At 53.8% G+C, this 22212-nt stretch overlaps 1 protein-coding gene across 38 annotated transcripts in view; it reads right to left on the bottom strand.

The window, feature by feature from the left end:
• The window catches only part of PHLDB1 (pleckstrin homology like domain family B member 1), a 48918-nt gene extending 26921 nt beyond the window's left edge, over nucleotides 1–21997 (bottom strand). For 20 of the 38 annotated variants that reach the window (XM_079105225.1, XM_079105236.1, XM_079105247.1 and 17 more), the window contains exons 1-6: nucleotides 21882–21997; nucleotides 15071–15151; nucleotides 14290–14413; nucleotides 13200–13370; nucleotides 4924–5049; nucleotides 1907–3255 (exon numbers count right to left, since the gene is read on the bottom strand). In XM_079105225.1, the coding sequence (XP_078961351.1) occupies nucleotides 1907–3255; nucleotides 4924–5049; nucleotides 13200–13370; nucleotides 14290–14413; nucleotides 15071–15130 (1830 nt within the window). In that variant the 5' untranslated portion in view covers nucleotides 15131–15151; nucleotides 21882–21997. The other 18 variants (XM_079105243.1, XM_079105248.1, XM_079105251.1 and 15 more) reach the window with 4 other exon arrangements.
• Between the last annotated feature and the right edge of the window lie 215 nt (nucleotides 21998–22212).

The following is a 22212-nucleotide window of genomic DNA, read 5'->3' as shown; positions in this document are numbered from 1 at the left end:
CACAGGCCTCCTTATCCCCATCTCAGTTCTAAGCCACCCTCAGGAAGCCCTTGACTCCTTACCAGCGGGGTGGGCTGCTGCCAGTCCTTGAATGTCCAGACCCAGATGAGTGCTCTGTAGCCCTGGCACTTAATCCACCCCTCCCTACACACATCCAGAAGTAGTCACCTCTCAGGAGATGGGGAGGTGAGGACAAACAGTGCAACCATGTTCCTGATCGGTGTCCCAGTCCCCATTCATAACACTCCAGCCCTGACTCCCATCCCCTGAGCCTCCCATGGTCCTCTGGGGTCTGTCAATCTCTTCAAGGGCCTCTCATTACCTACAGTTCAGCCATGACTCCTCACCTCTCAACACTCACCCAGTTTCCCTCCTGCTGCTTGCCCAGTTCCATGGCAAAAAATGCAGGAACAGAATCCCAGCACCCAGAAGGCTGGGCCGATGCCCTGCCCCCGCCCCAGGACCCAGATAAGCAGCCTGGTTGAGGTGGGAGGGGCAGGGCAGGCAGCCTCCAAGACTTAAAGTGGCAGGTGGGGCAGGTCAGGGCTGGTGGTGAGGTGTGTGCCTGTGTGTGGGGATGGGGGAGGGGAGGCTGAGTGGGAGAGTTGGGGAAGGCTGGGCCCAGGCTCACTGCCCCGGAAGGAAGAGACCCCAGGTGGCCAAGCACTATGCTGGAGGCCAAGGCAAAACAGTGACTTTAGATGTAGCAATGGGAAAGACTGGAGATCCCACTTCCCACCCAGCACAAGCACACTGTCCCATGCCCTTACCCCAAACTGTCCAGTTTCTTCCCAAAGGGTCTCCAGTTCCAGTTCCCCTCCTCAAATCAATCCCAGAGTTCCTGGGCCCTCAGAAACCCCATGCTTCTACCCTCAAGGGAAAGTGAGCAGAATCCATTTTCCTGTATGTGGGTTCAAGTATGTATACACTGGCCAGAGCCCCTTGAGCTCCTTGCACTATCTGGATAATCCCTGGCCCCCAACCAGCTCAGATGCCAACTCCAGGACAGCTGCCCAGAGCCACACCCAGCCCTGCATGCACCCACATGCACACATGCAGACACATAGGTCACCAGCACACAGGCCAGCCAGGAGCTGCCCACCCTGTTCTTTCCCTATTCCCTGCCACCCATACTCCAGTTTATCCTGCTGGGGCTGAGATGAGCAGCTGCCTTCCATTTGTAGAGGTCAGAGAGAAGCAAAAAAGAAGGATGTGGGTGGAGCTATCCTAAAGAACGAGCCTCAATGCTGGGCCCAAGACACACGCCTGGAATCTCAGCAGCTCAGAGGATGAGGCGGGAGGATCACAAGTTCAAAGCCAGCCTCAGCAATTTAGCAAGGCCTAAGCAACTCAGCAAGACCCTGTCTCAAAATAAAAATAAAAAGGGCTGAGGATGTGGCTCAGTGGTTAAGTGCCCCTGGGTTCAATCCCCAGTACCAAAACGCGGGGTGGGGAAAAGCCCAAGACAGATGGAAAGACAGTAGATTTGAATTCCAATCCAGCTCTGCCAAAACTTGCTGCATTACTTCAGAAAATCCATTTCCCTCTCTGAGCCTCAGCCTTTTCATCCTCACAACCTGCTTCTCAAACTGAGAGAAAAAAATAAAAGTAGTATGTTCTCCCAGAGATTCATTGTGCTCAGGTAAATAATACAAAACTTAAGTTATACATTAAAACAAACACTCTTTTGTAGAATACATGCATAATTAGCCAGAATTATGAGGTTTCAAAGTTCTTCTTCAGGGTACCAGGACCATGAGATATTGGCCATTAACCTGTATCCTGAAGTTGGGGATGCATAAGCCCAGGCCCTATCCACGGCCCCTCCTGCTCTGCCAGCTGGCCTGCCCAGGCCCTGGCAAAGACCCTGCCTTGGATGGTGGTAGTCTCCCTGGCATCTGCTCACCAGCCTCTCCATCTCCTGCTCCCGGAGCCGCTCTTGGCGCTGCCGCCGGTGGTACTCCAGGAGGTCATCTTCATTGTCACTGATCTCCGTGATGCTATTTTTCCTTTCCCGAGTGACAGGCACCCGCAAGTCCCCACTGGAGAGCTTCCTCTGGGCGCGGGGGCTCTGGCGTGGTGAAGCCCCAGTAAGAGAACCCAAACTGTAGGCTGGACTCAGCCTGCCACTGAAGCTGCCCTTGCGGGGTGCCAAGGACTCCCCCAGGGTGGGTGAGGGACTCCGTGTCCTGCGGCCTCGCGCTCCCAAAGTCAGAGAGAAGTCCTCTGGTGAAGCTCCGTGGGCTGCCCACCGCCGGGGCCGAGGACTCTCTGCTACCTCCCTGGTGAGCTTGGGATCTGGGGCGGTCCGGGCAGGCAGTGGGGAGAGAGCTCGTCGGGACAGAGATGGGCTCAAGGGAGGGAGTTCTCGCATACTGTCCAGGCCCCGCCGGCCCAGGCGGGGACTCTCAGGAGGCTGCAGGGTGCGGGTGGCCGACCCATCTGAAAATGTTCGGCCCACCACTTGGCGAGAGGGGCTCGTTGTCAACACACGCTCAGTGCCTGGAGGGTCACGGAAAGGGCTTGGAGGGCGGTCTTGGAGTGTGCCGATCTTGTTGCGAGGAGCAGGGACAGGAGACTGGAACTTGGGGCTGCCAGGAATGCTGGTGGGTTGGCTGCGGGCACCGGCAGCTGGGTATTCACTCAGGCTGATAGCCACCACAGGCAGCTGCCCACCCAGCCGGGGGCTCTCAGTGGCTTTGCGGGCCTCTGCCAAGACTGTGGCTGAAGGGCTGTCAGTCAACAGACCCCGGAGGCCAGGGCTGGGAGGCCTCTCATGACCCCCTTTCCTACCCAGCCGGGGGCTCTCAGAGGAACGGGCACCGCTTGGACGAGGCTGTGGGGGCTGCAGGGCCAAATGGTAGCTGGAGGAACGGGCAGGTACCAGTGGGGGTACGGAAAGTCCTGGCTCCTGCCCACTGGGTGAATGGCTGGCACAGCTCCCACTGCTGGCTGGTGAAGAGAGTGGAGAGAAGGCTGGAGATGTGTTCTCATAGCTGGAGCCCACAGACATGGCCCCAGGGCTGGTTGGAGGGGACAGCAGGTAGCGGCCACCATTAGCCATTGGTGACAGTGGGGAGGTTGCAGCAGGCTTCTTGCCAGCAGCTCCAGGTTCCTCTAGCACCAGTGAGTCCATGATCTCCTGCAGGTCCTTCTCAATAGAGCTCACCAGGGAACTGTGGCTGGCACAAGCTGGGGGTCCCCGGGTTGCAGGCTGTGGGGTGTGGTTCCCATTCACCAGACTTTCTGATTCAGCTGAAGGAAAATGCAAAAAGGCCTCAGGCTCTGGCCTTCAGCTTTTTTTGTATGCACAGGAGCGAGGGCACACCCCACCTCTTCCTAGCACAGATCTGAAGAAGCCAGGAGATATGGGTTCTTTATCAGGTTCTGACATCAGCCAGTCTGCCACTGATGGGCTCTGCGACCTTAGCCAAGTCACCTGCCTCAGTTTCTCCTTCTGTAAAGGAAGAGGATGGGTAGGGCCCTCCTGGCTCTAACATTTTATGACTTAGGACAGAGTTAGCAAAAATGCCAGGACACATCTAAGCCCAGTTTTTGCCAACTCACCCCAAGACTAGACTCCTTCCTGCCTTGGTTTTCTCAACATCCTACACCTCTGTTCAGGAAGGGTAAGGGGGCATTCTGCAAAGGAGACAGGCCCTACTGTGGAGTGAGCCAGAAGTTCCAGGGCCTCCGACTCTGACTCTAACAGAACATCATTTCCTCCCAACACAGCAGCCAGAGACTCAGGGAAGAAAACAAAGCCTCAGGGCTGGGCGAGGGTGTGTGCTGTAGCACTTTGTCCAATCAGAGGCAGGGGAGGGATCCAGTGTTAATGGCTGGTTCCTGGAAGCCCCGCTGGCCAGCCACGAGGTGCAGCTCAATGCCTCCAATTATCCCATTAAGCCACGCCGGCAAGAGCCTGCCTTTGCTTGGCCCCTTGTCAACCAACCAGGGGACTGGAGTCCCTGGAACCACTGCCCCAAACAGCTAAAGTGGCATGACAAGGCTGGGTGGAGCCAGGGTAAAATTAACCAGGGAGTGGACTGGGAATTTAGGCTTATGGGCCCCCAGGGGACTAAAAGAGACTGGGGATGAGAAAGGACAAGGGTACACCTATGCAAGACCGAATGTGGGTCCAAAATTCTGGGACTGTATGCAATACTGTCAGAGGGGTTGCCATGCATAGTGGTGATCCCAATGACCACCCAATTTTCTTTGGGTCCCCAGATTGCACACTAATAACTACTCCACCAGATGTACCACACATGTATCCATCTGCCACAGTGCTACATTGATACCCGAAGCCCTGCAGCCATCGGAATGCCACTACAAAGTCCACAGTGGTAGACCCATTGCTAGACTCCTGATCTGCACCCTACCCCCAGGCAGCTGGCTGAGGAGGGCCGTGTTGGTTCTTAGAACAATCACCGATTCTCTTCTGGGGATCAATAATTCACACACAAACTGCAGCTGCTCCTCTGAGTCATCCACGAGTATGGCATGGCCTGAGGGTTGGGCAGCGCCCAAGGACATGATCACCAGCAGGTGGGACCTACCAGGGTTTACTGGGGGTCCAGTCTAATGCTCAGGCCATTCTTGTGGGTGAGGTTCCTGGTGGTAACACAAGAAGGCAGGGTCCCAGACACTGAATGGCACCTTCTAGGGCAGTAGGGTGAGACTGGCAGACCCCTCTATCCCTCAAGGAACATGATTTCCCAATTTCAGCCAAGCAGCACTGTCTTGGATCTCTCCCAGCAGGCCCTCTGCCTGTCCTTCTCCAGCAGACCATGGTAGTGGGCAGCGAGCCCAGACCATGTGTACTGTCCACTCTAACACTACAAGAGTGGTTGGAGTGGGCAAGAAGGAGTCAGAGGGGTACCATCAACCCAGCCCCTCTCCCTGCCCAGGTTGGACACCTACCAGAGCCAGGGTTGTAGGGGGGCCCGGGGGCCCGGCCCCCTGCTGGAATCATGCTCTTCATCCACTTGGCTTCAGCCGGGTGGTTAAAGCGGAGGAAGGTGGACTGACCAAGGCACAACATGCAGCCTGCAGAGAAAGCACATGCTCACAAGAGACATGCAGGGCCGAAGCCACCGCAGCCCACAGCACTAGTCAGTTCTCACCCAGCTCCAAAGAGCAGTTCCCACCTACACTTACAGTGTCCACACAATGCACACCTGACCCTGCAGGTCCCTGAGCTGGGCCCTTCCAGGACTCCACAGCACAGGGCAGAGTAGAAAGAACACTGGTGGGTGAGTCCCCAAAACCATATCCTCCTAATTCCTCTTCTTACTACCTGTGAGTTCTTTTTTTTTTTTTTTTTTTAAACAGACTGCACTTTGATTCATTGTACACAAATGGGGTGTAACTTTTCTTTTCTGTGGTTGTACACAATGTAGATTCACACCATTCACGTAATTATACATATACATGGGGTAGTACTGTCTATCTCAGTCTACTATCTTTCCCCACTCCCTCCCACTCTGTAAGATCTTCGAGTGAAGTCACTTAACCTCCAACTGTAGTTCTCTCCTTAGAAAAATGGGTCCATCCTGCTGAGGTTGCCAGGCTAATAAGACCATGTGTGCAAAATATCATCAGTGGAAAATGTTCTTCAGAGAACATGAACACCACATCCTCCTACCCCCAACCTACTTTCATATATATCTAATTGCCTTTTGAACAGAAGGGTTAGTCTGTTTTTTGTTGTTTTTCCAGTACTGGGGATGAACCCACATCTCCACATCCCCAGCCTTTTTATTTTATTTTTTTTTTGCACTGGTGGGGATTGAAGCTAGGGCCTCATGCATGCTAAGCAAGAACTCTATCCCTGAGCCACATCCCCAGCCCTCCAGCCTTCCAGCCCTTCCTCCAGCCTCAGCCTCCCAAATCACTGGGATTACAGGTATGAGCCATTGAGCCCAGCTAGAAGAATGAGTATGTAAGGCAGCAACTTCCAGAGTCACAAATAAAGCTCTGAGGTAGTGGACAACAGAAAAGCCATGGTTTGGTCAGATACCTTGGTGGGCCTAGAATTTACTCTGACCCCTTTTTGTTGTGGCCTCAGGAGAGCTACCATTCTCTCTGAGAATCTCAGGAGTGACTATCACCCGGTTTCCTTTCTTTCTTTTTTTTTTTTTTTTTTTTTTTTTTTGTACTGAGAATTGAACCCAGGGGTACTTTACCACTGAGTCACATTCCCAGCCCTTTTTTTTATTTTGAGACAGGGTCTCACTAAGTTGCTTGGGGTCTTGCCAAATTGCTGAGGCTGGCCTCAAATTTGTGATCCTCCATCCTCATCCTTCTGAGTCACTGGGATTACAGGTGTGTACCACTGTGTCTGCCACCCTGTTTCTTTTTGACAAGGCACCCTATCGCTATTCCTGTAGTCTCCCCTAAAATCTAGTCAGGCGTAGGCCACTGGGTCCAGCTCAGTAAAGCCCATTCCCAGGTGGTAGACACAAGCCTAGTCCTGCCCAGGAAGTGTGAGTACATGGAAGGGGGAGGATATGTGGGAGCCAGAAAATGTAGCCAAGGGCTCAGGAGCGTGCACAGTGGCAGGTGTGCCCACAGGCACATAAGCCTGACTGGCAGAATTCCACCTCCTTGCCACACCAGGTGCTAGAGGGCTCCAGCAGAAGACACTATGTTAGGAGAAGTCAGAGACCCCTGCTCTTTACCACTCACCATTCCAATTTGTCCACACTCCTGGTCTCAGCCTCCTGTCTACCCAATCCAGTGCCACTTGGCACCCCGAACTTCATGCCAGTCTGAGCTAAGACTGGCAGGGAAGTCTACATTCCTCGACGCTGAGACAGTTCAGCTCAGGGAGGCAGCAAGGGTAAAGGACACCCCAGGCCACGTGGGTACTTTGGCAGGCCCCCTACTGAGAAGCTCAGGAGTCCATTCTTAAGACCCCTGGCATTGCCATGGGGCAGAAGACTAGCTGAGAAGCCCATAGCAGACAAAGCCGCTCACTACCCTGGCACACCCACAGGCCCGCCCAGGGTGATGGGTGGTTAGGAAAGGGGATAGCCTTCCCTGCCAAGCCACCAATCACAGAAGCTGATCCCAGAGTAATCATAACTGAAATAAATGCTAGTCAACCACACCATCCACCTAATTACAACCACAGCTGTTTCAGAAACAGCCCTGCCTGGCCCCTCTCCTTCCTTTCAGCCATTTAACAAACTAATTAATGATGAGTTTGCAGGGTCTAGACAGACCCACTGAACACTAGGTTGATGGAGGGAGGGGGATAGAGGTTAGGGAGAGCCTGACCACACAGTCCAAACTAGCAAGGAGGTGGGGAATCTAGGTGGAGCCCATCCCTGCAGTGTCAGGCCCACCCAAGGAGGCTGTGGGTATCTATGGACCCTCTTACCCTGGCCCCTATAGGACTGGAGGCACCTGCCCCTCCCCCTCCCCCACACGGGGGTGTGGCCACGCTCCCTCCGGGCTATAAATAGTGATGCCAGGCAGCAGAGCTGGAGCTGTATTAATAGAGCCAGCAGGAGGGCAGCAGGACTGAGAGTAGCCCAGCTCCTGCCCAAATTAACTTTCTATTTGCACACAGGGGCCTCAGGCATAGCCCCAACTCTGGCACCTACTGCCTCCAGGGACCTGGTCAGGGGGCTTCTGGGAAGTGGCCTCTCAGTTCACCCCTGCTCCACACCCACAAGGCTAGCCTTCTCTGGAAGCCCAGAAACCCCTACCTATCCAACTAAAGTCATGGTCCCTGACCCCCAGGCACAGAGCACCTAACTAAGGTTAAGCTGTATGCAGGTGGATAGAAAATCTGCACATCTGGAGGGAAAACACTGGGCAAAAGAGAGGGTGGATCCTGCCTCTGAGAGATGCACTGGGAAAACACCACACACAGACACACTCACAGGAACACATGCAGAATCCTAGGCAGCCATGCTCACTCACACACACAGAGCGACAGTCACTGCCCTGCTGGTCACACACAGAATGGACTGGCCAAAGGGAGAATGGATGAAGGGAGGATAGGAACAAGAGCCCTGGTCTTTCCCACCAGAGACCCCCCTTGGCCATAACAAGGCTCCCCTCATCCTAACCAGGACCCCTCAACCCCTTGGGCGGCGGATCCCAGGAGGGAACTGCCCAGGGCTAGGGGAGACGAGGTCTGCACAGCCGAGAAGTGCCCCCAAACCCCGAACCCCACTCAGACATGGTCAGGGTCCCACCACCAAGGAGTCTCACAGCCTCAAGCTCCCAAAGAGAGGTGGAGCACCCCATCCCCCTCCTTGCGCCCACCCTCCCCAGGACGCCCCAGGCAGCTGGGGCTGTGGCTGACCGGGTGGAGCACTCACCGCTGAACCGGGACCTCCGGACCGCTTGCCCCGGCTAGCGCGGGCCCCGCAGGTCCCCGGCCCGCCCGGGGCCTTTGAGGGGGCGGGCCGACCTCCCGCGCCGCCGGCTCCAGGCTCCGAGCGAGCAGCCAGGCAGCGAGCAGCCGCCAATGCCCGGGGAGGGGCGGGCCGGCCACCAGCGGCGGGGGAAGGGAGCCAGGAGGGAGGGACAAAGGCGAGGAGGAGGGGAAGAGGAAGTGATGGAGGAGGCGAGTGTGGAGCTGGATGGGGAGGGCGGGGCGGGAAGGGAGGATGCAGACAGGCAGCAGGCTGGGGATCCCGCGCCGGGGGCAGGAGGAAAAGTGGGGCGGAGAGGCAGGAGAGGTTGAGGGAGGTGACGCCGGAAGGAAAAGTGAGAGGTAAATATAGAGGCCAGAGGTTGAAGAGCCAGGAGGCTGGAGTGATGCCAAGTGCAGTTTTCGCCCAGAACCCTCTGGGGCAGGTCTGTGGCAGAGGCCTCTCGGGTTCAGACCAGTGTCACCTTGGGCCAGTCACACCCTCTGGTCTGGGATTACTTATCCATAGAATGAGGAGGATGCCCTCAGTGACCACAAGAGGACATTGCATGGCTCCACTGAGGAGAAGAAGAGTGAGGACCCAATGGGATCCAGGTAGGTCACTAGGTCCACCAACTCTGGACCTCAGTCCCTACTGAACAAGGTCACCCAAGCTGGGAACTCAGATCAAGGCAGTACTCCTTGAAATGCAGGCAGCACAGTCCAGATCTTGTCACTATCCTAAATACCTCCTCTTCCAGTCCCTACTCCCCAGAACTCACCCCCATTGACCCAGGCTGAACCAAAGCATTGCCCCTTCCAAGCCAGCCCATTTCCTGGGTCTCCCAAGTGCCCTCTCCCAGTAAGGTACCCTTCCTTTCTGGAAAACAGTGCCACCTGTCTCTGGTGCCTCCAGAGCCAAACTGAAGATTCTGAGCCATGCTGGTACCTACCACACAGCTGAAGCCCCAGAGAGTTGCTCTTGCCCCAACGACCTCACCCTGGACACTAGACCCTTAGGAGACACACCACATTCACCCTGAGACACAAAACGTGTTAGGCAGCTTACACAAACCCACACCATCTCTAGAGACATACCAACACTGTTCAGTCACACTGACACCACGTCAGCTGGGCACAGGGTCTCACAAACACCTCATTCCACACAGACCACTCTGTCTCTAGCACATTTATTCTCATGCACACATCCTCCCAGGCCCTACTCCCTGTCTTAGTTTCACTCTCACTCAGGCACAGCTATTCTTTGGCTTAGACCCTGGAGAGACTCTGAAATAAAGTCAGTATCCAGTGGTGCTTACCTGTGATCCCACCTACTTGGGAAGCTGAGCAAGAGGATCTCAAATTCAAGGCCAATGTGGGTAACATAGTGAGACCCCCACTTCAAAACAAGAAATAAATAAATACAGCCAGTCATGGTGGTGCACACCTGTAATCCCAGCAACTCAGGAGGCTGAGGCAGAAGGATCACAAGTTCGAGGCCAGCCTCAGCAACTTAGAGAGACCCAGTCCCAAAAAATAAATCAAAATACCACTATAGCTCACTGGTATAGTGCCCCTAGGTTCAATCCTTAGTATTTAAAAAATGTGTGTGTATACACACACACACACATACACACACACACACACATACTAGACTCCTTAGAAAAATAATGAGGGAAATTTTCCACCCTTGCTGAATAGCCCCTCTACCACACCCAGTCACTGCCATGTGCCCCCCCCACCACACACACACACAAGTTCACTCACATGTGCATATGAAATTTATTCCCCTTCTGAAGGAAAAAGGAAGACCCATATAGGGTCAAGTGCAAACTGAGGGGAGGTTTTAGAAAACAAAACCTCCTCAGGAAGAGTGATTCATCAGTCTGGAAACTGTGATGGCCGGCTGGACAGACCCAGGCAGGCAGAGGATGCCCGCCAGTGAGAACCAGAGCCGGAGGCAGACACAAGGAGTGGGACACCTCGGAGGCTTCGCCTGTGCTCTCCTTCCTGTGAGCCTTATTAGTCAAGAGCTTCATCAGTCTTTTATCAGAAAGCCTGTCTTCCCTCCCAATAATTGATAACTGTGTGGGAGAAGAAGAGGCCCAATATCCTGGATCCCAGGCAGCACACTCCTCTGCTGGCCCCACACAAGCCCCTACCCACCAATGAGGGGTTTAGGAAGTAAAGGACACTTGGAGGCCAAGATTGGCAGTGCACAGCAGGAGCGGATGGGGACCTACTGTCTAGACAGCCAGGGCCCTGAGCTGTGTGGCTTTCTGGATCCTCCCCTTCTTAGTCCCCTCCCTGATCTTTCATGTGGTCTGGCTCTGTGATCCCAGGGTGGGGCAGCCTAGACCCAGATTGAGATCCTGCCTTATTTCCTTGGTCCTAGTCCCAGCTCCACCTCTTGCTCTGTAGAGGAAAGGGCAGCACGGGATGTGCCAAGATGCTCGGGTACAGGGGAGGAATCAAGGTCCCCCTGGCTCTCTCACTTCATGCTCCCATGTTCCTAGCTGTAGGATAAAGGTTGGCATCCGCTCTCTGCCTGCCCTCCCCCTCCCCTGGCCCAAGCATACTCCTGCTGGAAGAGCCTGTCACTGCCATCTCTGCCTGTCATGAAGTGTGTCTCTCCAAGTTGCCCATGGTTGGGCACAGTGCCCAGAATGATGTTTCAAAGGCCCGGCCCAGCCAGAGCAGACTCCTTGTTATTCCCAAGATACCCTCTGTTTTTCAAACAGGAGGTTCCACTCCACAAGGCCAAATAAGAGAAATAAGACAGGGAATATAGTCCTTTTTCCTTTTCTTTCTTTCTTTCTTTCTTTTTTTTTTTTTTTTTTTTTTTTGCTGAGGATGGAATCCAGGGTCTCACACATGCTAAGCAAAGGCTCTACCACTGAGCCACAACCCCCAGCCCTAAACAGTCCTCTTGTGCATCTGCCCACCCAAAGGCATATGGCCCATGAGTTCTCATACACACAGAAGTACACTCGCAGGCATTTCGGTACCATCAGTCCTGGGCTCACCCCCACGCCCACTTGAACACACTGATCCATAAACACCAGGAAAGACACAAACAAATGCAGAAATACACAAGCCTACAGTCACAAACATATCCGGAGATTCATAAACACACTCCTGTTACACAGACACACAGATAGCACATGCACCCCCGAGCCACCCAGTTCCCAAGGAAACGCACTCCCAAGAATGTCCGGAGTGGGGCCAGGCAAGGCTGGGCTTGGTGCCTTGCTCCAGAGATGAGACAAGGAAACCCTCAGCTCCTGGAGCCCAGGGAGGGGGAGGGCTGCAGAGAAGAACACCCATTCCTTTGTGCCTCCGCCTACCCCTCCGCAGGCTGCCAAGCTTCTGAGACAGGCGAGCCCAGACAAGAAGGCTACTGGGGGGCGGGGGGCCAAGGGAGTTTAGGGTCAGAAGAGAGTGGGAGGGTACATACTTGGCAGGGTGGGCTTCTGGCTGAGGAAGGGGGGTCACTGAGGCCACAGGAAATGCTTAAGAATTCCATCATGGCCTCAGGCCCTCCCTCTTCTCAGAAGTGAAGATGCTGGGAAGATCCAACAGGGGCGCGCAGTAGCGCCCGGCATCCTCCGCCCTGCTCAGCACACAGGGCAAACTTGCTCTTAACCATGGAAGCAATGGGATTTGGGGCTGGGGAGTAAGAGCTGGGTCACTTTGAACTTTGCCCTGCTTCTCTCTGTTGCTTTGCTGTATCACCTGCATGCACCCAAATCCCGGAGCAGATGCTCCCTCTGAGACTGAATGGGACCATCAGGTACATGGCATCATGACCAAAGCCCTGAAGAAGGCAAGGACTTGCCTCCTGCAGCTGAGGACCTGTCTCCCTAAGGTCTGTCTTCCTACCCTGTGCTCACCCCAAGGGCAGGAGGAAGGAGTGGGGTACGGTCATTCCTAGGTCAACTTTGAAGAGAGTGACTTTAAAGGCCCCAGGGTGTGAACAGAAGGAGCTTAGGAAACAAGGGAATGAGTGGGATTTCCCCTGCCAAGGGACTGCCAACCAGTGAGAGTCCCCAGAAAAGGATGCCACTGTCAGCCCTTCTGTGCAGAGCCAGGCTCAGCCAAAGCTCTCATCCTCATTATAACCTCACCTCTGACCCCGCCCAAATCTGCTTTTCTCATCCCTCTAATCAAACAACTCACTGTATGAAGTGGGGCCCAGAACCTTGTTTCCAGAGTGAACACACCTGGCCTGTCAAAGCGCCACTGGCCAGCGCTTTAGCTGCCTGGTAACCATGGTAATTGGGGGTCCTTACACAACAGGGTCTCCCTTGCATAAGAGAACTGCCGGTGCTTTGGGAAACAGAGTGGTAACCATATTCATGACAGTCTTGTAGCAAGAGCAGGCATGTCCTCAGATTTTGCATCAGATTCAGCCCTTACCCCATCTCCACGGGGATTTTCATCCTCCTCAGCGTCTTCTCAGAACAACTCCCGCATGGCATCAAGGAACACCGCTACTGATCCCTTCAATACTGCTGTTCCACTTGCTCTCTCCCAACGACCACTAACAGCCACCCCGCTCCCAGGCCCCCTGACGGCAGGAATTAGAGCCTCTTTCTCTCCCCATGGTATGGAGAGGCAAGGTAAGGATGCCCAGAAAGGAAAAGCAGGCGGAAGACAATTCTGGATGCTGGAGGGGTTTGAGATTCTGTAAGTCCAGGTGCACCTGACTATGACCACTCAGGCAGTTACCATGGTAACCTCCACATGAGGCTTCCCCTGCTCCCAACATGCACAAGCTGTGACAAAGAGGCCCCCTCCTCAGTTTAGGGGCATCAAACCTTACCCTGAGTAAGCCGGGTAGGCTGCCGGATGGGGAGCCCATCAATAGTGCAGGCATTGCCACAAGGGTAGAGGGTGAGGGTTCCCCGCAGGTTCTCAATGTAGCAGTGCTCTGGAGCCAAGCCTGGGCCCTGAAGTGAGATGTCCCTGGCTGCGGAGCCAATCACTGTCCTCCCTGGAGAGAGGAGGCAAACTAAGTCAGGGGGCTGCCCAGGCTGAGGAGGCAGGCACAGAGGGCAAGGAGGGTCACCGTGGAAATATATTTCACCTGCTACTCCAGGGACACTCTGCCCACCACTGCTCATCCCTACTGGGTCCCTGAGCCTGGTTGAGACTGTAAGTGACAGAAGCTCTTCTCAAGCAGAAAAACTCTGCCTTGGAATGGGAAGACCCAAAGGGCACAGGAGCCAGACTCCACTGAGTAGAAAAGGAGGGTCTCTCTTCTGTAGACCTCCAGTCCCCTACCACCCGCTCCCTAAGTTCCCTTTCACTTTTCCCTTCCTGCTGTCCCCCTTTTCTTCTAAATCTTGATCTCCCCTTTCCTTCTGCCACCTGCAACCCATCCTCACCCTTCCTCCCTCTCCTTCTAGAGCAGCCTCCCCCCCTGGCCCCTCCTTGGCAGAGCCCCTGGGACTGGTATTTGGAGAATGTGGGGAATGTACTATCACCCAGGCAACAGGTGCAGCCAGGAGAGAAGAGGGAGGGCAGAAGCTGAGAGTGGAAGGGAGCCATGCCAGGGCGTCCTCTTGGGAGATCAAGCCCCCCTTCCATCTCTCCATTCTCTACCATCCTGCCCCTCATGCAGGCATCATCCTGGGTGGGACCCCTTTTTTGCCCCGGGACATACTAGTTGCTAAGAGTAATGTGCTCTCCTGTTTTTCTCAGCGTTCTCCTTCTTGTTTCTAAACTGATCTTTAATCCCAGAATGGAGCCAGATTATCTACCAAAGAAGACAGGCGGTCTGGGGAAGCATTGCTGAGACCAGGCCAGCATTGCTGGCAGAAGCAGAAGGGCCCCCAACACATGCAAGGGAATGGCCTCCACAACAGAATGCCAGTAACAATGGGGTTGGGGGGCTCCCTGTCCTTGCTTACCTTCCTCCAGTGGCAGAAGGGTGATCGCTGTGCTGAGCCGCCCGCTGCCCAAGCTCACCAGATGCGGTTTATCCGTTTGTACTTTCAGCCCTTTGCCCGTCTCTATGAGGTCCAAAGGTCCTTTCTGCAGGTGGTGGGGGTGGGAGATGAGCATCATTAGGGACATTGGGCCAGCACCTTACTGCCCTAGTCCCAGTCACACCAGCATTCTCTCCAGCCCTTGTCCCTCTCTTTCCAAAGGTTCCGAGGTGCTGAAAGGCTTAGCACAGAATCTTACACAAAGCATTATTCCACTAAATTGTAATTAGATCTGAATCTAGGCCACTAACTCGCCCCACTGGATTTATCTCAAGTCTTGGCTCAACTGCCCCTTTTGTCTATTAAAACAGAAACAAGGAGAGAGGGTGGGGACAGGCACTGGGTAAGGAAGGGGGCACTGCAGAGGAGGGCCAGCCCAGCTCCTTTCAGTTTTGTCCACGGCTCTCCACCTGGCTGTTGCTTGCCCTTGCTAAACTAAGCTACAAGGAAGGGTGGAGGCATGGATCCAGGATCCAGCCCAGTGAACCAGCCCAGGGACAACCTGTAAACCGCTTTCTGACTTTCAAAGGGGAGTTTCTAGGTGAACCAATTAACCTGATTCAGATAAAGACTGAGCTGTTAATAGGCTTGGGACCTGGGGAAGGACAGAGAGGAACAGAACTGCTGCTCTCATCCTTGGGCTAGAGCCACAGAACCCATCCCCATCAACAACCCTCTTGCCCCAAGCCCCAAACCCACTCACCTGCACTACGGCCTGGGTCTTGCATCCAGGGCCTACCTGGCTTCTATTGAGAGCATCCATGGTCCTAGGACTCCAGAGCTCCTGGGGACACAGGATAAGGGTGAGATGGGGAGCTTAGGCTCTGTGACAGGGTTCTTAGGCAGGGGCAACAGCAGCCACCCACTCCTCGTGAGCCACAACATAGCTCACACACCGCACCAGTCCCAGCTCTTGCCAGGGCAAGCACAAATAGCCCAATAGGGTCTGGCCTGTATTTCTGTGCATTCTTGCTCTATGCTACCCAGAATCCCAGGTCTTAGCAGCTGAAGACCCCCAACCATCTGGAGTCTTAAGTAGGGTGGAGGAAATTCTACTAAGGGATGGGAGGAGGAGCAAAATCCAGGGACACCGGTAGCCAGAGGGTCTCCAGGTGGGTAGCAGAGCTGAAAAGGGCTCCATTCCCCACCTTTCCTTCTCCTTTTCTCTCTCTGTCTCTTTCTCAGAGGTCTCAGTAGGATGTTTTTTCTTTCTTCCTTTTATTAGGGGAGGAGGTACTGGGGGTTGAACCCAGGGGCACTTTACCACTGAGCTCTGTTCCCAGCCCTTTTTATTTTTTGAGACATGGTCTTGCTAAATTGCCCAGGCTAGCCTTGAAACTTGTGATCTTCCACAGAGACAAACCCACATAAATACAGTTATCCCCATACTAGACAAAGTAGCAAAAATATACATTGCCTATTCAACAAGTGGTGCTGGGAAAACTGGAAATCCATATGTAACAAAATGAAATTAAACCCCTATCTCTCACCCTGCACAAAAATCAACTCAAAGTTGATCAAAGAGCTAGGCACTAGAACAGAGACCTGTGCCTAATACAAGAAAAAGTAGGCCCAAATCTTCACCATGTCGGCTTAGGTCCTGACTTCCTCAACAAGACTCCTAAAGTGCAAGAAGTAAAATCAAGGATCAATAAATAGGATGGATTCAAACCAAAAAGCTTTCTAGCAAAGGAAACAATAACATGAAGAGAAAGCCTACAAAATGGGAAAAAAATCTTTACCACATGCACCTCAGATAGACCACTAATCTCCAGCATAGAAAAAGAACTCAAAAAACTTAACACCAAAAAAAAAAAAAGAAAGAAAGAAAGAAAGAAAACAAATAACCCAACCCAATCAATAAGTGGGCTAAGGAATTGAGTGAGCAGATACTTCACAGAAGAAGAAATATAATCGATCAACAAATTGAAAAAATGTTCAACATCTCTAGTAATTAGGGAAATGCAAATCAAAACTACCCTAAGATTTCATCTCACTCCAATCAGAATAGCAATTATCAAGAATACAAGCAATTAAGTGATCACTTAACTAAAAAAAAAAAAAAGAATACAAGCAACAATAAATGTTGGTGTGGATGTGGGGGAAAAGGCACACTCATACATTGCTGGTGGGACTGCAGATTGGTGCAGCCATTCTGGAAAGCAGTATGGAGATTCCTAAGAAAACTTGGAATAGAACCACCATTTGACCCAGCTATCCCTCTCCTCGGTTTATACCCAAAGGACTTAAAATTAGCATACCACAGTGACACAGCCACATCAATGTTTATAGCAGGTCAGTTCACAACAGCTAAACTATGGAACCAACCTAGGTGTCCTTCAACAGATAAATGGATAAAGAAAATGTGGTATATATACATGATGGAATATTACTCAGTAATAAAGAAGAATGAAATTCTGGTATTTGCTGGTAAATGGGTGGAACAGGAAAATATCATGTTAAGTGAAATAAGCCAATCCCAAAAAAACAAAGGCCAAATATTTCTTCTGATAAGCAGATGCTGATCCACAGTGTGAGGTATATAGGGAAGAATAAAGGAATGCAGAGGAGAGTGAGGGGAAGGGTGGGGTGGTGGGGATGGGAAGGATGATAGAATGAGACAGACATTATTACCCTATATACATGTATGAAAAAAATTAAAAAAAATACTTATCACTGTCAAAAAAAGATAATGAAAACATTTCAATACCACATATTACTTTAGGAAGATTACTCTGAAATGGTCACATTTTTCCTGTTCCCAAATGAAATTGATGTGTACTTACTAAGAATAAATAAATAATTAAAAAAAAAAAACTTTTGATCTTCCTGCCTCAATCTCCCCTCCCAAGTCGCTGAGATTATAGGCATGAGCCCCTGGCCCCGCTAGCAGGATGTATTCTTAAAAAAGACACAGGAAAAACAGCCATTCTTGCCACCTCCATATGTCTCAATTCCTGCACCTTCCCTTCCCCAGAAAGCAACCTCACCTCAATCTAATCAGCTAAGTCTCAACGCTGAATATTACTGAGAATATAGGAGTGTTTCGTTCTTACCTGGCTTGGTGCTTTAGGAAGCTTAGATTCCAGAACCAGAACTTGAATCCTCACCTACCTATCACCACCACCCATCCCTGCTTTATGTTTCTGATACCCAAGAAATGTGAGGAATAACCTTGTTTGTTACTGTGTGTCTACATGTCCATCCTTTGACCAAAATGTCAAAGTGAGAAACATTCATTGGCTGCTGACATTTTGCCGGGGAAAGCTAAGGACTTAGGGAGATAGGCTAGGACTTCAGGGTTTCCCTTCGCTCTTTCTTGCTACCATCTACCGGGTGACTTGCAGAGGAAGTAGGGGCAGGAGCCAGCATTCCAAGGAATGTCTTACCCTGGCAGAGGGTCTCAAGGGCCTCAGTCACAGAGTTACTAAATTTACCCTCCTAGCTTCCACCCTTCCGGGCCAGGACTACATCATCTCCGTCACCATTTCCAACCAAGCTGGCGGAAGAGAGGCCGGAACAGTGCCTGGGGCCCACCCTAAGCCTGCCTGGGAAGAGGGAAAGCAAAGGCCATTAACCCACACCAAGCCCCAAGCTGGCCTGGCACCTGCCCAGGCATCCTGGCCACGGGGAAGTTTCCAGGGACAGATTGCTGTCCTGCTTCCTTAGACTTGGGAAAATCCCTCAGCATTTTTTGAGGGAGCCAAGACAAGAGAGTGGACTGGGAATAGGAAGTTTATGTTAAAGAATGGGTATGAAAAAAATAAAAGTAAATAATGATGAAGAAAAGGCATCATCCTTCAGTGAAAAGGATGTGGTATTGAAGACTGAACCTAGGTGCATTCTGTCACTGAGGTATACCCCCAGTCCATTTTATTTTTTTGTTTTGAGAGCGGTCTCATTAAATTGATGAGGTTGGCCTTGAATTTGTAATCCCTCTGCCTCAGTCTCCTGAGTTGCTGGGATTATAGGCATGTGCCACCACACTGAGTTGGAAAAAATTTTATACTGGAATACAAAAGCCTTAAATTCTATGCTGACTTTATTAGTTATTACCTATAAAATCTTGGACAAGTTATTTAACTTCTCTGATTGCCAAGTCAATCTTCTATAAAACTAGAATAATAATAATTTTAAAAGATTGGATTTGTGGTTGCCTGAGGCTAAAGGTAGAATAGAGAGTGACTAAATGGGCACAAAGATTTTTTAGAAGGGCAATAGAAATGTTTTAAAATTAAATTGTGATGATGTTGCACTGCTCTGTAAATATACAAAGAAACATTGCACACTTAAATTGGGCAGATTTTATGGTATATAAATCACACATCAAATAAAACTGATGGTTTAAAAAAAAAGATTGGAGATTCAGGTATTATACTAAATGACACTCTACAAAGTGCAAAGCACTATAAAAATTCCAGTTCTTATGAGTTATGTGACCCTGAGCAAGGCACGTCACCTGTCTGGGCCTCAGTTTCTTCATCTGTCACCCTGGAGTGTTTGTCGGTGTCACTCTGAAGCCTTTGGGAGTGCTCATTTATTTACACCATAGAAATTCAAGTGGAGATAAAAGAATAATGTTGATGGGGAATAAGAGTGATTAGAAGAGAGGAGAGACGGGAATAAGGAGGTGAAAGGAGAGGGAGAGATAAGGAGAGAGTTGTAGGGAGAAGATAAGAAAAGATGTAGAGATTGGGAGGTGCTAGGCTGTGGCCCCAGCTCAGAAACCTAATCCCAGTCAAGCGCAAGACACCAAACCAACCCGTTCCAGCACTAGAGCTGCATTGACATAGGGGCCTCGCAGCGCCGGGGAGAGCTGCCACCTGGGGGCGCCCCTCCTCGGACCCCAACCCCGGCGGGGGAGGTGAAGCGGCTCTGCGCCCAGGCGCCCCCAGTTGGCTGGCCAGCTTCCGTCCCGCCCGGCCGCTACCCACTACCCTCGGCTGTAATTACCCACCCGCGCCGCCCGCCCGGGCCTCCGCGGCCCTTCTGGGAAACCCTGTCCCGCCCCGCTGCCAAAAAAAGGCCCCTGCGGTGTGAGTCCGGCTCTGGGGCATGGAGCCGGCTCCCCACCCTCGCACCGATGCCCAAACGCCTCCTCCGGAGCAAGGTGGTAGGGGCCCGACTGGCCGGATTTGGCGACCTGTAGAGAAGGTCCCCGAGTGAGGCGAGGCAGTTGACTCCGGCCTGACCCCTCTGGCCTCCTCGCCCAGCGGGAACGCGGGAGCAGCTGGGCAACACGGGACACCGGTCCCCAGCAAACACTGAAGGGACCTCCCCGGGCTCCCAGTGACGCCCAAGATGGGAGATCTAAAGCCAGTCCCCGAAGGAAAGGCGGCACCCCCGTGGCGCCACTGCTTGCGTGCTCCCCAAGCCTTTGCGGGTCGCTTCGGCGCTCACCTGGGTCCCGGGGGGCCAGCCGAGGCCTCGCCCCCAATGTCGCATGGCTCTGGCGCCGAGCTGGGGTCCTTTCGGCCCGCTGCGACTTTCGTTCGCCTTCCCGGCGCACATCCGCCCTCGGGGAAGGGCCACCGTCAGAGGAAGGAGTCAGGACGGGAAGGAAACTGAGGCTAGGAGCCCAGAGGGCGGGACGCCCGAGCGGGGCGGGGCGGGGGTGTCCAAGATGCCACCGCAAGAAGAAAACTTGAAGAAAGGCGTCTGCGTAGGGACTGGGAGGGGAAAGTGACACGAGGGGATTTGGAGGGGGACATTTAAACGGGAGACCGGGGGATGAGGGAAAAATGAAATCAGGGAAGAAGACAGTGCAGAGGATGCGGGGAGAGCCTGAGGACAGACGGTGGCAAGATCGCGGAGGCCGGAGGAGGCAGAGGATCGTGGAGGGAGTGACCCGACAGCGGTAGGTAGGCGAGGTGGAGGAAAAGAGGGAGACTAGGGGCAGACCAGCGGCCCCACAAGTGGGGGAGAGGAGATACAGCCAGATGACAGAGGAGATAGCCGCCGGAGGAGATGCGAGTGTAGTTTCGTGGTGTGCTTTTTAGTTGGGGGGCGGTGCGGGAAAGGTTCAGCTCGTTCACCTCTCCGAAACCGGCTTGTCGCGTGGCATTTCCGCACGCTAGAGGCCCCTGTCACCCTCTTGCCTGCCCTTCCCTGGGCCGCCGGGTGGGACAAGGCCGCAGTGTTGGGCCGACGGCCGCGGCTGCCCCGCCCGCCCTGACTGTGGGACAAGAGGCCTTTCTTTGGTAGGACCGGGAGAAGGAGTCGCTTGTTTGCGCGGTGGGGAAAGGGAATGGCCCCCACACACCGCAGCTTGCAGCTGGGCAGCTGCAGGAAGGGGACTGGCATGTGTAGGGACTGCGCGTGTGAGTGGGGCTGCTTGTGTGGGTGGGGACTAGGTGTGTCAGCGGGGCTGCGTGTGAATGGGGCTGCGTGAGCGCGTGGAGCGTGCAGTATGAAGTGAGTGGTGAGGTCTAGGCATCTGCGTGTGTCCTGGTGGCCCTAGCACAGGGATTGTGTGTGTGTGCAACGCGTGGGAGTGGAGGGTGGGGAGCGTGTGTGCTGTGTGGATGCCCGACGTGGTGGGAGCTTGTGCTTGTGTGACCGCCGTGGGACCAGCCCGCAGTCGGATGAGTCAGCCCCCGGGAGCCTTCGGGACCGCTGAGCTAACGGACCCAGAATGCAGCCCCGCCCCGGCGCCCGGGGTCCCCCGCCGGGCGGTGCGGTAGCCGGCCAACTCCCCGCTAGCGTCCGCCTTGGCGGAAGCGTCCGCAGCGCCTCGGCAACCCTGCGCCGGGCTGCCCCACCCAGTCGCCCGTCGGCACTTCCCCATCCCGGGGGAGCCCGATGACTTGGCTCAGCCTCGACTCGGGGGAACTCCGCTAGGCATTCGAATCCAGACCGCGAAGGCGTGGCGAGAACCTGCGACTTACTCTTCCAAAGTGCCCCATGTGGACTCGGGGACCCCAAAAGACATGGGGTCTTGAAGAGTGCCTGGAAAACCTCAAACGCGCTTCCCATCTCTTGGACAGCCCCAAGGATCCCTCCTGGACTCCCGTTCCTCCGAGCAGGACTCCTCATCCCTTCCTTATCCATCAAGGCGGCTAACTCCGGGACAGGAATGGATACGCCCCTGGGGATCCCCCTTCCTGTGTTCCTGCTGTTGTTGGAGAGGGCGGTGTGGGGCGCTGGAGACTAGGGCAAGCGCGCACACACGCCACCGCGAGTGTCCGCCTAGCCATAAGGTGCCCAAAGGAGAGTCTGGATCCCCAAGTCTCAGAGTCCTTCCCCGGGGTAGTCCACAAGGGTCCCCTCTGGCGGTAGCGTTGGCAGCGGCTCCGGAGGACAAAATCAATCTGCTCACGGAAAGCCGGAGAGCGGACTCCCACAAAGCCCTTTTCATCCCCACGCACTTACCTGAGATGCCCTTCCTCCCGTTCGGGTTTCTTCCGAGCTTCCTACCCTAGAGCTGATCTCGCCACGACCCGGGACTTTCCCTTATGCAGTCCCAGCCGTGCAGTAGTAGTAGCCAGCTGGAGTAGTGGAGGAGGAGCGCTTACCTCGAGGGGTGAGGGGGACACCGGTCTCTTGGCCCGGCTCCGCCGCGGCGGCCTCAAGCTGGGGAGGACACTGCTACTTTTCCTTGGGAGTCCTCTGAGTAGGAGGAGAGCGAGCTTGTCCCGCCCCCCCCCCGTTAGTCCCCGCCCCCACCCCGTCCTGTCAGCCTGACCAGCCAGAGAAGACGCCCTTGTGGGGCTGAAGCCCAAGGTCCCCCACCCACCCTCTCCCACAGCAGCACCTCCCCCCGCCTGCACAGCGCCCGCTTTGTTCATCTGTACAGCTGGGCTCACCACCACCACCGCCACCGCCACCACAGCGCACGCACAGCCT

Source organism: Sciurus vulgaris, assembly GCF_902686455.1.
Source record: "Sciurus vulgaris genome assembly, chromosome: 11".
Lineage (NCBI taxonomy): Eukaryota > Metazoa > Chordata > Mammalia > Rodentia > Sciuridae > Sciurus > Sciurus vulgaris.
This window is presented reverse-complemented; position numbering and strand designations above follow the sequence as displayed.